Source organism: Phocoena phocoena, chromosome 10 (assembly GCF_963924675.1).
Source record: "Phocoena phocoena chromosome 10, mPhoPho1.1, whole genome shotgun sequence".
Taxonomy (NCBI): Eukaryota; Metazoa; Chordata; class Mammalia; order Artiodactyla; family Phocoenidae; genus Phocoena; species Phocoena phocoena.
In genome coordinates, this window is record NC_089228.1 from 83,522,134 (window position 1) to 83,537,759 (window position 15,626).

The 15,626-nt window shown below is 43.7% G+C and overlaps 2 protein-coding genes, 1 non-coding gene and 1 pseudogene across 5 annotated transcripts in view; 3 read left to right on the forward strand and 1 right to left on the reverse strand.

Annotated features, from left to right (window-relative positions):
- The window catches only part of LOC136129040 (zinc finger protein 665-like), a 472,691-nt gene that overhangs the window by 37,263 nt on the left and 419,802 nt on the right, over positions 1 to 15,626 (forward strand).
- On the reverse strand, positions 5,483 to 10,669 carry LOC136129047 (zinc finger and SCAN domain-containing protein 26-like). Of its 3 annotated transcripts, none has more exons than XM_065885131.1 (3): positions 10,655 to 10,669; positions 9,823 to 9,940; positions 5,483 to 6,384 (listed from the first exon to the last, which is right to left on the reverse strand). In XM_065885131.1, exons 1-3 carry the CDS (start codon positions 10,667 to 10,669, stop codon positions 5,483 to 5,485), a joined length of 1,035 nt encoding a protein of 344 aa, XP_065741203.1. The 3 variants fall into 3 exon arrangements, with proteins under 3 accessions (XP_065741203.1, XP_065741202.1, XP_065741200.1); XM_065885130.1 differs by having other exon boundaries at positions 10,253 to 10,669; XM_065885128.1 differs by having other exon boundaries at positions 10,250 to 10,669.
- Positions 11,827 to 12,906, forward strand: LOC136128958 (protein BEX3-like; annotated as a pseudogene).
- Positions 13,645 to 13,706, forward strand: LOC136130084 (U7 small nuclear RNA). The gene has a single exon (XR_010656287.1). It is a non-coding gene; the product is annotated as a U7 small nuclear RNA (small nuclear RNA).

Here is a 15,626-nt window from a genome sequence, read left to right on the forward strand (position 1 = left end):
CACAGCCATGAGACTTCCATGCTGTGAGAAAGCCCAAGCTAGCCATGCAGAGGTCACGTGGAAGAGAACCACGGAGCCCCAGCTGGGCCTAGTCCCCAGCTGACTGACCAGCAGCCACATGAGTAACTCCAGTAATACTGCCCAGTCAACCCATAGAATCATAAGAATAAGCTGAGGTTGTTTTAAGCCACTAAGTTTGGGGCTTTATTTTTTTATGTAACAATAGATAACAAACAGTAGAAATAATTCAACTTCTGTTTCTCTTCTCACCTGTTCCTTTTGTGATCTCAATCAAAATTCAATATGTCTCTATTCTAAGAACACTTAAATCTCAGTCTGGCTCTGACTTGCCTTTCGTATTCCAAACCCACATCTTGGGCCTCTCCTGCACTGTAATTTCGACACATCCCAAACTGAAATCAGAGTCCCCTCAAAGCTGCATGCACTCTGTATTTTTCAGTTTCTACTGGCATCACCACCACCTTCCATGCATTCAGGCTCAAAACCAGCTTACATATATTATATATAATCACCCTGGGTCCAGTCAATTCTTCCTCCACACGCCTCTTGCAGCCACTCCTTCCTTTTTACTCCTGCTTTACGATTTACATTCACTATTACAATAATTTTCTGTGTGGTATTCCTGCCGCACCACACACTCCATCATCACTGGATCGATATTTCCTAAAGCACAATTCGAAGCATATTCGACACACCTGTCCCACCAAAAAGCAGGTTGAACTAAGTTCAAACTCCCCAGGATCTGATCTTAACTGAGTTTGACTTGTGTGTTTGTCACTCGATAAACATTTATCAAGCACGTCATTTTCCAAGCATAACGCTAACCCCATAATAAAACACATAGACCCTACCTCCAAGAAAGCCATCGTCTTCCCAAATGCCTCGTAACACTGCCCGCTGATACTCAGATTTGTTCCACCAACCTTGTACTTTATGGCCACGACCAGTCTTCTAACGGTATATTCCCAAGGCTCCGTGCAAATGCCACCCCCAAACCTAATGTACAGTCTTCTGTCCTCTGAGCCACTCAGGTGGAGGGTGTTCCCATGGAAAAGTGAGCCCAAACCTGCCTCACCAACCCATTTCCCTCTCCAACCCGCATTACGGATCACACCCCGCACCACCACCACCACCCCTGCCCCTTGAGGACAGGGGTTTATCTTTGCATGACCTCAGCGAGCCCAGGCTTACCTGGTATTCAACAAATACTGGCAGACGTCTTGCCGGAGGCACGTAGATGTACTGGGATGTCGGTAGCCGGGACCTGCGACGGGCCCAGAACGCATCTTACTGCGGTTGCCCCCTAGCTCCTAGCCTTGGCATATAGCGGGCACTCGGTGAGTGAGTGTCTAATTGCTGGTTAACGGACCAAAAGTTCAAGGAACATGCACAACGAAGACATGGCCGACCCAGTGAAAAGCCCCACCGGAGGGCGGAGGCCCGGCTCTCCACAGTCGGGATGAGCCAGTCGCCTGTCCCCGCAGGGCCCGAGCGTCTGCCGCTTCCGGCCGTCGGGACCCGGGGTCAGATTTCCCCTCCTGCCGCGCGAGCAGCCGAACCTCAGCCCGGCCGGCTCCATGCCTCTCTAGGAATGCGGCCGCACGTCTCACTGGTGCGCCTGGCGGACCCCCGCAGACCCCGCCCGCCCTGCTCAGTTGCTGAGTCCCCACGAGGCCATGGGGATGTTCCCAGCCTGCCCCTCATTTTTGCAATCATTTCAATTAAAAACCAACTCGATGATGAAGACAAAACTGAGTTTCTGTCTTTAGAGTCCTCACAGGCTGCTGGGGGAACAGATTAATAAAGATTACAATACAGCAAGCAGCACAAATTTTAAAAACTTAAACATACAGATCATATATGTACAATTAAAACACAAGGTGCATAGAAACAATAAAATGAAAAGTATCCCACTCCCCAGTTAACCATTGTTAATATTTTGTGTATATCTTCCCAGGACGCTAACAGCCACACAGTAGCACTCATTAAACATCTGTTTAATAAGTATGTATTTTAAACCACCTCTGGCATCACAATATAATTTTGCACCTTATCTTTTTCAGTTAAGAAAGCTTGGAGATCTTTCCATACCACTTTATCTTTTAACAGCTAATTAGTATTCCATTGTATGGGTTAATTTACTTAACTATTCCTACTATATTTTTTCTTTGTTAAGTAGAGAACACCATTGAATATCTTTACATGGTTTTATAAGTATATTTCTAGGGTAAATACTACACACTGAAATTTATTTGTCAAAGGGCATGTGCATTTAAATTTTGATATACAGCTCCCTTATTTAATTTTTAAGGGCACTGCTGTTTAAGAGTAAAAGGAGAATCTAGTAGAATAATTCAGCCAAGGTGAACATGGCAGTTCAAAATCAGAATTAACATGTTACTTACCACCCAATTAACATGTGAAAAGACTTTCAATTTTGACAGTAAACCTATTCTTTAAAAACTCTTTAAAAAGCAGACCCAGGGACTTCCCTGGTGGCGCAGTGGTTAAGAACCTGCCTGCCAATGCAGGGGACCCGGAAGATCCCACATGCCGCAGAGCAACTAAGCCCGTACTCCACAACTGCTGAGCCTGCGCTCTAGAGCCTGTGAGCCACAACTACTGAGACCACATGCCACAACTACTGAAGCCCATGTGCCTAGAGCCCATGCTCCGCAACCAGAGAAGCCACCGCAATGAGAAGCCTGCACACCGCAAGGGCAACAAAGAGTAGCCCCCGCTCGCCACAACTAGAGAAAGCCCACGCGCAGCAACGAAGACCAACGCAGCCAATAAGTAATTAATTAATTAAAAAAAAAAAAGCAGACCCAAACAGAAATGGCTGACCAGTAGAAGATACTGCTGCAATACAGTTAGTCTTCCTGGACTTCTGCTCTCTTAAAAGATTTTTAACTGCCTTTTAGGGTGTCTAGGATGTCTTACATTGCAAGCAAAACCCCAGTCAAGATCTGTTATAACATTTGCCCTTTGTTCAATGTTTCTATAGTTTTCAGGAATAAATAAGGAAAACACGTTATTTAAATATATCTGTATCCAAAATTTTGCCCAGGTGGTTATGGATCTGCCCCAGGGTACAGATGAGAACACCAGTTCCTGTGGAACTGTAAGGAAGAATTAGGTTAAGGTGTCAATGAACTTAGAATGCTTATAATACCTATACTATGGAATTATCATGAAGAGAGAAAGCCAGAATAAATTTTCCATATATTTAAGGTATATATCAATTGTTCATACTTTGAATCTTTTAATTATCTTTGCTTTTTAATGAGAATAATAAAGATATTCCATGTTCTTTCCTTAAACTGAACAGAATCAAATAGATTTAAACTATGACATGGAGCTAAATGTTTAGGTACAAACCTCAGCACACCCCTTAAAACTCTTGGAAAAATCCCTGTTATCAACTTAATTTTACTCATAAAGGCAGAATAAAGACACATACCTTTATGGTTTCCTAAGCAATGGAACATGACTGACTTTCCATGAAATTCTTTAATTTCTCAAAAAATTACAGCTGCTTCTCCTGCTGATTTGGTCCTCCTCCAGATAATGGTATTAACTGTTGCTCTGCTCAGCTTGCATCCACTCAGATCCGAGTGGGAAGCGGGCCAAAGACTCCTAAGTGCCAGGCACCTCCCCGGTGGCGCAGTGGTTAAGAATCTGCCTGTCAATGCAGGGGACCCTGGTTTGATCCCTGGTCCAGGAAGATCCCACATGCCGTGGAGCAACTATGCGCACGCCTAGAGCCCATGTTCCGCAGCAAGAGAAGCCACCACAATGAGAAGCTCACCACCACAACAAAGAGTAGCCCTCTCTCCTCAACTAGAGAAAGCCCGCGTGCAGCAATGGAAGACCCCACGCAGCCAAAAATAATAATAAAAAATATATCTATATAAAAGGCCCCCAAGTGTCTATTTCAGCCTTCGCTCTCCCCTTTACTCTTAGTGACAGAAGACTGATTTTCAGCTGGGCATTCTGCAACCCAGAATAAGACACACTTTCCAGCTTCCCTTTTCTAAGATTTGGCGTATGATACAACCGCTGAAGTGATTTACAGGAAGGCTGCTTAAAGGGAGCTGACTGACCAGGAGGAGTCTCTTTTGTCCTTCTGCCTTTTGTCCACATTTTGCATGTGATGGCTGGAGCTTCAGCAGCCATCAAGGATGATGACCTTAAGGAATGATGGCATGAAAGGCAGAAGCTGGGTTCCCTAGTGATGTCATGAAACCACCTTACCAGTGCTGGACTGCTGTCTCTGCCTTTTCTACTTAAGAGCAAAACAAACCTTTATTACATCATTCCCACTTTTTTTTGTTGTTTTTAAACTATACTCAGCTGAACAAAAACCTCAGCAAAACATGAGGACTCACCAGTCTTCCCACTCACGTGACAGAGTGAGAAGTACCCCAAGCAGCTACCACCAATCAGCAAGTGATGTTTATCATCCTGGTGATATATTCAGAAGTGGACTTCCCTAAGCTTAATATTCTTCATCATTACCATGACATTTTGGCATTCACAACATGAAGATCATGATCTCTTCCAAGCTGTTTTTTTCTTTTTTTTTCCTTCCCAAGCTGTTTTTCTGATTTGACTTTCAAAATTCCAGAACAAGCAGGATTTTAAAATTCTGTCCTCAGTATTAAAGGAAAAAAGTCCAATTTCTTTCCCCATTTTTTGAAGTTTCTATGCAGCAGCCACTATACTGACACTGGAGTTATGAAGTAAGACAGTTGCTACTTGGATTAATTCAGCCCAGTTCATTCAAATGGCTTATGAAATCTCTTCCATAGTCTAAATAAAACCTTACTCTCTAACTTGAATCAATGAGGTATTATGGCAGGGATGGGGCTGCGAAATGGTAAAATTAGATCATCTTTGCTTTCCAAAATGCTGATTGGGGGTAGGGAAGAAGAGGATAATGCTAGGGGCAGGCAGGGTAATAAAACCAGTGGGCAAAAATGTTTACCATTAACCTGTGCTTTAAGATACCTTTTGAGTGTGATATATTTCCAAACATCATTGGTTTTATTGTATAGGAGTCTGTTGCTGTAGCATATGCAAAAATATCAACCTGCTCTTTTTCTGTTTAAGCCTGTAAATCTGTGGACACTTGATTCATTGCTGACTTAAAGCCCTCACTCAATCATGAGGCTCTCTACTACTTGGAGATGCATAGCTATGCACTTAGCATGCTAAAGGCTCTGAGAAGTCCTGCAGTAAATAATGCTATTTACCTTTGATCCCCCAGGGTCTAGGGTCAAATTACTGTGGCCCAAAGCTGACAACAAGGAAAACGAAGGAAAGAGAGAGGAGGCAGATAGCCTCCAACTTGGTCCCCAAGAGTTCTCTGCCAGGGTTGGCTAGAGCGCCTTTCCTAAAGTGCCGGCTTGCTTGTTAATGTACTGTCTCTGATGGTCCGTAAGGAGAGGACACCTCATCAAGCCAGTTTGTCTTTGTGGTGATATCTCTGATGTTGAAAAAGACCTGACCTCTGTCTGAAGGCTTCTCCACATTCATTACACTCGTATGGTTTTTCCTCGTTGTGGATTCTCACGTGCTGAGTAAGGTGTGAGTTTAGTCGGAAGGCTTTCTGGCATATGGTACACTTGAAAGGTTTTTCTCCAGTGTGAATCCTGTGGTGTCGAATAAGGTCTGAGGTCAAACTGAAGGCTTTCCCACACTCGTTACACTGATGGCTTTTGGAGTGGCTGTGGATTCTCTGACGGTGGGTGAGGAGTAGGGCCTGACTAAAGGTTTTCCCACACTCCTTGCACTCACAGGGCTCCTCCTGACTGTGAATTCTCTGGTGTCGATTAAGGTGAGAGCTGCGCCGAAAGTTCTTTCCACAGTGGATACACAGGTAAGGTTTCTCTCCAGTATGGATTCTGAGATGTTCCAAAAGGCCTGCATTCTGGCTAAAGACTTTTCCACACTCCTTACACTGATAAGGCTTCTCGCCAAGATGGATTTTCTGATGTCTGACAAGGTGTGAACTTCTCTGAAAGGTTTTCCCACACTCATGACACTGATGACCCTTCTCTCTAGAGTGGATTTTCTGATGTCCAGTAAGACTAGAACTCTGACACACTTCAGATTCACAGAGCTTTTCTCCCCTGTGTGAACCTTCATGCTTAATCAGGTCTGAGTGCTGGATGAACCCCTCCCCACATTCTGAGCATTTATAGTCAGTCTTCTCCTTGGCCTTGGCCTGATGCCTATCCAAGTTAGAGTCCTCATAATAAGCCTCTTTGGGTTCAGATATTTTCCCAGATGATTCCACTCCTCCACAGGAGTCTGTCTCCACAACCAGCTTCCCATTCTCAATCCTTGTCTCCTCACCTGAAACATTAAATATATACCACCAGTTACTTGTTTTTTGGTGCTTAGGGAAAGGAATCTACAATTAGGAGGGAAAAAAATTGAATCAAGCCATGTGTGCAAAGTGGAAATGTTGTGGGTGCTGGTGTTTGCATAGAACATACATGGAATGATACATAAGAAACTGTTTAACAGTGGCTGCCTTTGGGGGATTATGGTGAGAGGCAACTTATTTTAAATGGTTTGAGGTTTATCATGTGATACGCACATCTATACATACATACACACAAACAGAAGTTAGCAAGCAAGCAAACTGTCATAAAGGGCATGGCTGTATGTTCTTGATAATGGCCTCATGTGGAAAATTAGAAAGCTAGGTCAACTGAGTACCCTGGGGCCAATAAGAAAGGGCTAGCACCAGAAATGAAGAAATAAACTGGAAATGAAGACACGCAGACGTGGTGCCAATTTTATCATGATTAACTGTGTAATCTTAGGTAATTCCTCTGGGCTCAGTCTCCTCACCAATAAATCAAAAACACTGGGCCACAAGGCCTTGAGGGTAATATGAAGTCCACAAAAATGTCTTAGCCTTTCCTGATCTCCTTGGACGGCAGTAACTGCTTTCCTGTGTGGTTCAATGGAGCTATTATGTCTCAGTGCTGTAATAATTTGCTTATATGTCTGGAACATAAGACATATAAGCAAATTATAACAATGTGTGCTGAATAAAACCTTAGCTCAGACACACAGGGAAGAGGGTGAGAGGGAACAGTAGATAGGATAAGTCTTTTAAGTCCAGGAGCCTGAAAGGGGATGCAAAGTCAGAATGAGAGAGTAAAAGGGGAGATGGATGGAGAAAATAGAAGAGGGAGCATCTAAGCAGCACTCATAACAAGCAAATGAGGGTTACCTCGTGTAAGCAAGATAAAGGCAGCAGATCATTTAATGAGTGAGAGTAGATGAGAAAGTGAAGGGTGTGGGAAGGAGACATCAGGGAAAGTAAAAGCACATGTGGGAGAGGGAAGATTAAAAACATGTACTATGTGTAAAGGCCTTTTGCAAGAGGATGAAGTAGGCTCCATGGGGGAGGGAGTGAGAGTTAAGGGATGAGAACAAGAGAGGTTCTTTTCCAGTGATTTTATAATGACATACGCAACTAAAAGGGGAGGCAGGGGCCTCCAAAACTGAAAAACAACCTGAACTTGAATATAAAATAATGGGGCTTCCCTAGTGGTGCAGTGGTTAAGAATCTGCCTGCCAATGCAGGGGACACGGGTTCGAGCCCTGGTCCGGGAAGATCCCACATGCCATGGAGCAACTAAGCCCGTGCACTACAACTACTGAGCCTGCGCTCTAGAGCCCACGAGCCACAACTACTGAGCCTGCACGCCACAACTACTGAAGCCCGCGCACCTAGAGCCCGTGCTCCGCAACAAGAGAAGCCACCGCGATGAGAAGCCCGTGCACCGTAACGAAGAGTAGCCCCCACCGCCACAACTAGAGAAAGCCCGCATGCAGCAACGAAGACCCAACGCAGCCAAAAGTAAATAAATAAATAAAAGAAGAATATAAAATACCATTTTCAACAGATCTAGAGGGTAAGGAACAGTTTCAAGAATCTACTATTGCTAAATCTACTTTTCATACTTAAACACCCATCACTGATTACACGGCATAAATTCATTTCTGCAATGCTGTTTAGAAAAGGTAGGCCTCTCTCTTTCAGTGACTTTACTCAGAAAGCTTCCAGAAGAAGAGGACTTTTGAAGCAGACTCAGAAATTGAGCAGGGGGAGTAGGTAGTAGGTAAAAGGAGCCTTCAGAATTGAAATCAGCCATTCATCAAACAGACATTTACTGAAGGTCTACTTTAGTCCAGGGACAGTAGCAGACTCAGGAAACAAAACAAAGCCCATGCCCTTTTGGTCTGGTGGGAGAAAAAGAGAAGTAAACCAGCAACTCTAATATAATACGATCAGTTCCGTGGTACGAGAAAACTTGGAGCTCTAGCAGCAGAGGTGGGGAAACTGATCCAGACTTGGAAAAATTAGGGAAGGACAAAGAAAGTGATATCTAAGCTAGGTCCTGAAGGATGAGGAGGAATTAGCCAGGGAGAGTGAGGAAAAAGTATTCCAGACAGAAGAGGAGCAAATGGGAAATGGAATGCAACTCAACATGAGGGGAACACACAGTGTGATCAGGTGGGACAAAGGGCGATTAATTAGCCCAATGTGTCTGGGACTGAGGGGTTTCCCAGCACATGCAACAGCTGGAGCTAAAAGTCTCAAGCAAATCGGAGCAAGCTGGTGATGCTAGTGGACATGGGGCTGCAAGGTCTGCAAATGCCAGAACATGCCGTGTGAGGCCTTTGTTAAAGGCTATTGGGAGTCACTGAAGGTGGTGGGTTGGTTTTTATGTTTTACTTTTTATTATGGAATTTTTCAAACATCAAAAAAAATTGAAAGAATAACACTACTTAGCTCACTGAAGGGCTTTAACGAGGAGAGCAACGTTAATGAATGTGTTTAAATGACAGAGAATGAACAGGAGGTAATTTAACTTCAGTGGAAGCACTAAAATGACAGACAGTAAAACAAAAAGAGAAGCAGGGCTTGTATCAGACTGGAAAGAGGAGAAAATGAAAGGGATACAAATTAGAAAGAGAAATTTCTATTTCTATGGTAGAGCAAAATAAAATAATTCAGGTAACATTTAGAAGTAAAAGACAGTAGTCGTTTACAATAATTTGAATGTGGTAAGAAAAAATGAGTAATGAATCATGTGGCTGGAATTCTTTGCCTTGGGTAAGAAACTAGCACTCCTTTTTTAATTCACCCCTACAGTAATGGAGAGAAGAGGAAGGTGAACATCTACACAGGAGAAACATTCAGTTTTAACTGAACAAAAAAAAACCCCAGGGCTTCCCTGGTGGTGCAGTGGTTGAGAGTCCGCCTGCCGATGCAGGGGACACAGGTTCGTGCCCTGGTCCAGGAAGTTCCCACATGCCGCGGAGCGGCTGGGCCCGTGAGCCATGGCCGCTGAGCCTGCGCGTCCGGAGCCTGTGCTCCATCCAGCAACAGGAGAGGCCACAATAGTGAGAGGCCCACGTACCGCAAAAAAAAAAAAAAAAACAAAAAAAAAACCCACCCAAACTAGAAACATCCAAAAACAGAAACAAGGATTAGGGGAAAAGGAAATGTCTGGGGTGATGGAAACTTTTATATCTTGATTGTGGTGATCATTAGACAAGTACAATTATTTCATGTTTGTGAAAAGTCATTGGCCTGTACACTTACAAAGAGTGAATTTTACTGCATGTAATTTACACCTCAGTAAACCTGACTCAAAACAAGAACAAGACGCAAAATGCCAAGTGTGCTGAGCAGGGCCTCGGGTGCGGGGGGGACCATGAAGCCCACCACATCTCACATGCAGGAAGATGCAATCTACTTCTTACCCTTCTGTCTCTTGGGCTTGGGAATTTCACCCTCAGGCTGGACCTGCTGCTTCAGCACTCCTTTCAGAGGGGCCGTCTCCTCCATAAGCATTTTCTGTTTCTTTGCCTGGTTTGGGTCCTAGGGATGATTAGGTACACGTGGGTTTAGGAGGAAACTGCTGTTCAGAAAAACACTTCTATGTTAGAAAAGAGAGCAAAGAGAAACCACAGAAGGGCAAAGAAAAGAGGCTGGAGAAGCTGGAGCACATTCAGTTTCCTCCCACCAGAGACAGGTAAGGCTGAGATAAGACCTTCAGCAATGAACAGCCAGACTGAAAAGAAACTGAACCAAAGCTTAGCGATTCTCCCACTGGTGAGCTCATGGCCACCACTCTGGCCAGAGGTCTCAATTCCTGCTTTCCTACAAAAGAGCGTATCTGACCCTTACCACCTGTTGTTCTGTTCCTCTCAGTTCTGGCTGCAAATCCTCCAGTACAACAACCACATCTTCCCCACTCTCTGGGTGATGCTCCCGCACCCGGGCCTGCAGCTCCTCAGGCAGGATGGTCAGGAACTGCTCCAGCACCAGCAGCTCCAGGATCTGCTCCTTGGTGTGGGCGTCGGGCCGCAGCCACTGTCGGCAGAGCTCCCGGAGCCGGCTCAGCGCTTCTCGAGGTCCTGTGGTCTCTTCATAGCGCAACTGCCTGAACTGGTTGCACAGTGGCTCCTGCCCAAGGCCTGCGCCGTTTCCTTGCAGCTTGGCCCCCTGTTCCCGAGGAGAGCGGTGATCCTCCTTCACTAAGTGAAGTCCCTCCTTCTTCAGATTCAGAGGAGCCGGGGAAGGAGTGGTTACCAATGCTGTTGCCATCCCCAGCTTCAGACTGCTCTCTCTGTTCTAGAGAACTTTCTTTTGACTGCCTCCTCAGGGATACCCCTGAAAATGTAATAACAAGAATCACAGAAACAGTAATAGTATAGTAGTAGTAATGATAATAACAACAATAGCAACACCCCTTTGTTGGGTTTATACATTTCCAATAATTACTATCCTTTTTCTTTTCTCTCTGAAACAACCATACAAAATGAGAAGACTCTGTTTTACAGAAGACTGCCAGCTAACATAGCAGGAATAACAGATTTGAAAAAATCACCATTTTGTAGCCCTTGAGGAAATAACTGTTTCAATCAAGGACCACAAATGGGTGAAATCATTGGGTGAAAGGAGTAGGGGGAAAGGACAAGCTCATAGTCTCAGAGAATCACCATACTGATTGCTTATGAATTACAAGGGGAAGAATGGAGCTATCTGGCAGTCACAAACTTAATCAAATGAAACCTAGTAACACCAACAGCAAGACAACTGAGCTTGTGCCTTATCACTTAGGTGGCATTTTTACTAAAAGTGTTTAACATGAATCTAACAATGAGGAAACTTTCAGATAAATCCAGAATGTCCAGAATGCAGCTTCTCTACAATAGGCATGTACTCTTCCAAACAATCAATGTCGTGAAAATAAAAAGAAGGTGTGGGGAAGGTATTTTTCTAGATTAAAGAGATACAGCAAAATGCAATGTGTGAAATTTGCTCTTAAGTTAAAAAAAAGATACAAATATGTTTTGAAGAATTCAGAAATCTGAATCATATATATATATATATATATATATATATATATATACACACACACAAACTATGGCCCAGCAGACCAAATAGGGCCCAAAGGCTGTTTTTGTACATAAAACTTTACTGGAATACAGCCAAACCCATTTGTTTAGATAGTGTTTACATCTGCTTTCACAATACACTGCAGGACTGAGTACTTGAACAATGGCGCACTGACCCCTGTGTAGTCAAAAATCCGTATACTACTTACTATTTCTGCCTCAAACACAAAGGAACTGGTAGATGACCAAGGGTAGGAAGCTGAAACAGCTTGGATAGGATCAAGATTCAAACTCTAGTTCTTTTGACTCCACATATTGTGATCTTTAATCAAACACAATTCCCCACACTTAAAGATCTGTAAAATGAAAACACAGGTATTGATACTATTGATATATTTATTGAAAAAATCCGCACATAAGTGGACCCATGCAGTTCAAACCCTTCTGTTCAAGGGTCAACTGTAGTTGCCATAGAGATCGTATCACCTGCAAAGCTCAAAGCATTTACTATCTGGCCCTTTACAGAAAAAGTGTGTAGATCTTAAGAGTTTTCTCAGGTGGTCACGTAAGAGAATATCCTTATTCTCAGGAGATGGTACTAAAACTTATTTTCAAATGTTTTGGGGAGGGGGGATTATGGGGGACGGTGTGTGGAGAGAGAGAGAGAACACAAATGTAGCAGGAAGTTCACAGCTGCTGCTATATGAGGGGTATATTGTATTAATTGTACTACTCTTTCAAATTTTCAGTAGATTTGAAAATTCTCCAAATGTTGAGAGGGGAAAAAAGACACAAAATGAGTAAAACTGCTTGTAGGTTCATTAATTAAAGCAGTTTCAGAATTAACTAAAAGAATATACGGATATTCATAACTCATCTCATTTACAGATTGTCTACAATGTGCCAGACTCGCTTAGTTGCTGAGACACAGAGATAAAAGAACTCCTTGGCCTTTACAGCTCTCTGCTCCGTAAGAAATCTCAAGTGAATCAGCAGGTCAGAAAAGGCTTTCTGAAGCCCCCTGTCCCCACCCCGGCCCCTTGCAGGTCTGCGGGACTAAGCGTCTAGGAGGCGCACTCGTGGCAAGAATCAAGAGCAGGCGGCAGCGAGGATAGGTCCAGGAAAACGGAGAAGTGGAGCAGCCTGTGCAGAATGCAGAGGCAAGACCGCCCTTTGGGAGGGGGCGAAGGCCACCAGCCAGCAGGAAATAATAGACAGGGACAGGCTCGCCGACTTGCCCCTAATTTTCCATGGGCCATACCCAAGAGGCAGGTCAACGATGGGATGGGTGGAGATGGAGATGATATGGAAATGTTCATGGAGGAGATGAGAGAAATCAGGAGAAAACTTAGGGAGCTGCAGTTGAGGAACTGTCTGCGTATCCTTATGGGGGAGCTCTCTAATCACCATGACCATCATGATGAATTTTGCCTTATGCCTTGACTCCTGCCATTTTCCACGAGATTAATACTGTGATTCCCATTTTCATTCTCCTTCTCCTTACATTTTCCTGATATGCCTTTACTGATCCGTTTGCTGTGAACCTTATGTAATTTCCATGTGTCAGGTGGGTTCTGTGTTACCAGCTTCTCACTGGAGGTTGCCTGGGCACCCAATCTAAGTTTCTGTCAACAGTAGAGTTTCACCCATTTGCATGGGAAAATGTAAAGCTAATAAAGCAATTAAATAGCAAAAAAAAAAAAAAAGAAAGAAAGAAAGAAAAGGTTTTCTGGAGGTGAGTCCTTCTGACTCTTACAAGACAAGTGAAAGTTAGGCAAGAAAATCGGGAAAGGGTTTTTCAGACAGAAAAGTCTGAGCACAGAACTGCTGGAAAACCTCACATGTTCAGGGTAGTTGTTAGTTACGGCTGGGAAAAGGCTAAGTGGGCTGGAACCCTGGGAAACACCTACATGTAAGGAAGAGAAGTAAGAAGGAACAACTGCAGAGGTAGGGAAACAAGGACAGTAGTATCTAGAAGGCCAAGGGGATCTGTTTCTGTAAGTGTGGAGTGATGGAAAGAACCTGGGTCTCAGACAGGCCTGGGTTCTAGTCTAGCTCTGTCACTTACAGAGCTAGCTACAAAATGAGTTTGTTTACTCATTTGTAAAATGAAGGTAATATCTAATTCACAGAGATGTTTTGAGGTAAATGAGATAATAATTGTAAAGAATAGTAACTAAATAGTGGTACAGCTCTTTTAGAATTTGTTTAGCAGGTTTTCTGGTCCGCACTGGAACATCCCCCCACCCCCAGAAAAAGAATAGCAACTGACTGATTTATAACTGGAATTATAAAGAGGCAGTGTTCGAGAGTGAAATGTTATAGGAAGGTGCGTTCACCTACGAAATGACATATGCACTTAATTAAAAAAGAGGTCACTGTGACCTCTGTGAAGGCAATTCTGGTCATGGGATAGGGAGGACAGTCACCTTGCCACAGGAGAATGAGAAAATGGCAAGAGTAAGCAAAAATTACTTTCAAAAAATAGGACATTGAAAGGAAGGAGAGAAATAGGACATAAGATAGGAGGGGGTAATGTAGAGGACAGGTATGTCTGTAAGTTCAATTACTATCTTTATGCTGATGACTTCCTTATTTTTCAGCCCAGATACCTCAAGAGTGCCAGATCTATATTTCCTTCTGGCTATCTGGTTTCTGGATACTTTACAAAAGCCTTTCAAACCCAACATGTCAAAACTGAACTCAGAGAATTCCACCATCGTCCTTTGAAACAGGCTCTTGGTATGTGTAGAGTGAGCATTCTTGATTTTGACAACTCTTGAGTGACTCTAGAAATCAGTGACTAGTGTCTGCCAATTGCTGGCACACACTTCTGAACCAATATGCGTGAGGCTCAGTTAGTGGCTGCGGCCAGTTAGGTTCCAAATTCCAAATATATAACAGCTAGCTGAAAATATCACCCAGCTGTTATATATTCCTGGATGTGTATTAGAGTAGCACTCCCAGCTGATATTTTTCTGTCAAAAATGGACTTATAATTCAAAAAGCCAATCCTGCTGCAGTTGACCCTTGAACAACACAAGTTTGAACTGCGCAGGTCCACTTATACTGATACATGTATTGTTTTTTTCAATAAATAGGCTGAATCTGCAGTTGGCTGAATCTGCGATGTGGCCTTGTGAATACAGAGGACTGACTGTAAAGTTATACTCAGATTTTCGACTGCACTGGGGGTAGGAGCCCTTAACCCCGGCATTGTTCAAGGGGCAATGGAACTCTTAATGAAACTGAAAAAAAAAGTCTGTGAAAGTAATGATTCTTAGACAGAAAATAAAAATGGTTAATTTTATGTGACAACTTGACTGGGCCACCGAGTACCCAGATATTTGGCCAAACATTACTCTCGTGTTTCTGTAAAGGCGTTTTTGGATGAGATTAACATTTAAATCAGTCGACTGAGGAAAGCAGATCGCTCTCATTAATGTGAGTGGGCTTCATCCAATCAGCTGAAGGCCAGAATAGAAAAAAAAAAAAAAAAAAAAAAAAGGCTGACTTTCCCCAAGTAAGAGAGGATTCTCCCTGCCTGACAGCCTTCAAACTGGGACCGGCTTTTTTCCTGCCTTCCTACAGTCTGTTCGCATCATGAGTTCCCAGCTGTAGATGCTTTAAAACATGTCAGCTGTTTTTCCTTTGCTTAAAATTTTCCGACAACTCTTCACGCCAAGAAATGACCAAATTCCTTACACAATACAATGCCCACTTTTTCTACAGGCCTCCTCCCACCCCCCAATCTTTCTGATATCATCTTCTACACACTTCCCCCTTGTTCACTGCGCTCCAACCACTCTGGTCTCCCTGCTATTCCTCGAACATGTTAAAAAAGCTCCCGCTTTAGGGCCTTTGCACTTGCTGTTCCCCCCTGCTTAGAAAATTCGTACCCCCAAAGGCCACACAGATCTTTTAACCTCCCTCAGGTTTCTGCTCAAATGTTACCAAGGTTTACCTTTAATAGGTATTTAAAATTGAGCTCAGGGGATGAAAAATATGCAGCAGCAGGTTGTGCCCCAATAACTAGATCCACAGCATCATTCCCCTCCTAGGGCCCAGGATTGACACCTCTCGCCCGCCCCCGCCCCAAGTCCACACGGCCTCTCTGTCGGGTAAGGCTTCCCTGCACTTCCACCCTCAGGGAATCAGTTAAT

Excerpts from the sequence above, each read along its gene's own strand:
- LOC136129047 (XM_065885128.1), bottom strand. The coding sequence starts at position 10,669 with ATGGCAACAGCATTGGTAACCACTCCTTCCCCGGCTCCTCTGAATCTG. Across the intron at positions 9,941-10,249 it reads GAGGAACAGAACAACAGGTG|GACCCAAACCAGGCAAAGAA; the intron begins GTAAGGGTCAGA and ends AATCATCCCTAG. Across the intron at positions 6,385-9,822 it reads CAAGCCCAAGAGACAGAAGG|GTGAGGAGACAAGGATTGAG; the intron begins GTAAGAAGTAGA and ends TTAATGTTTCAG.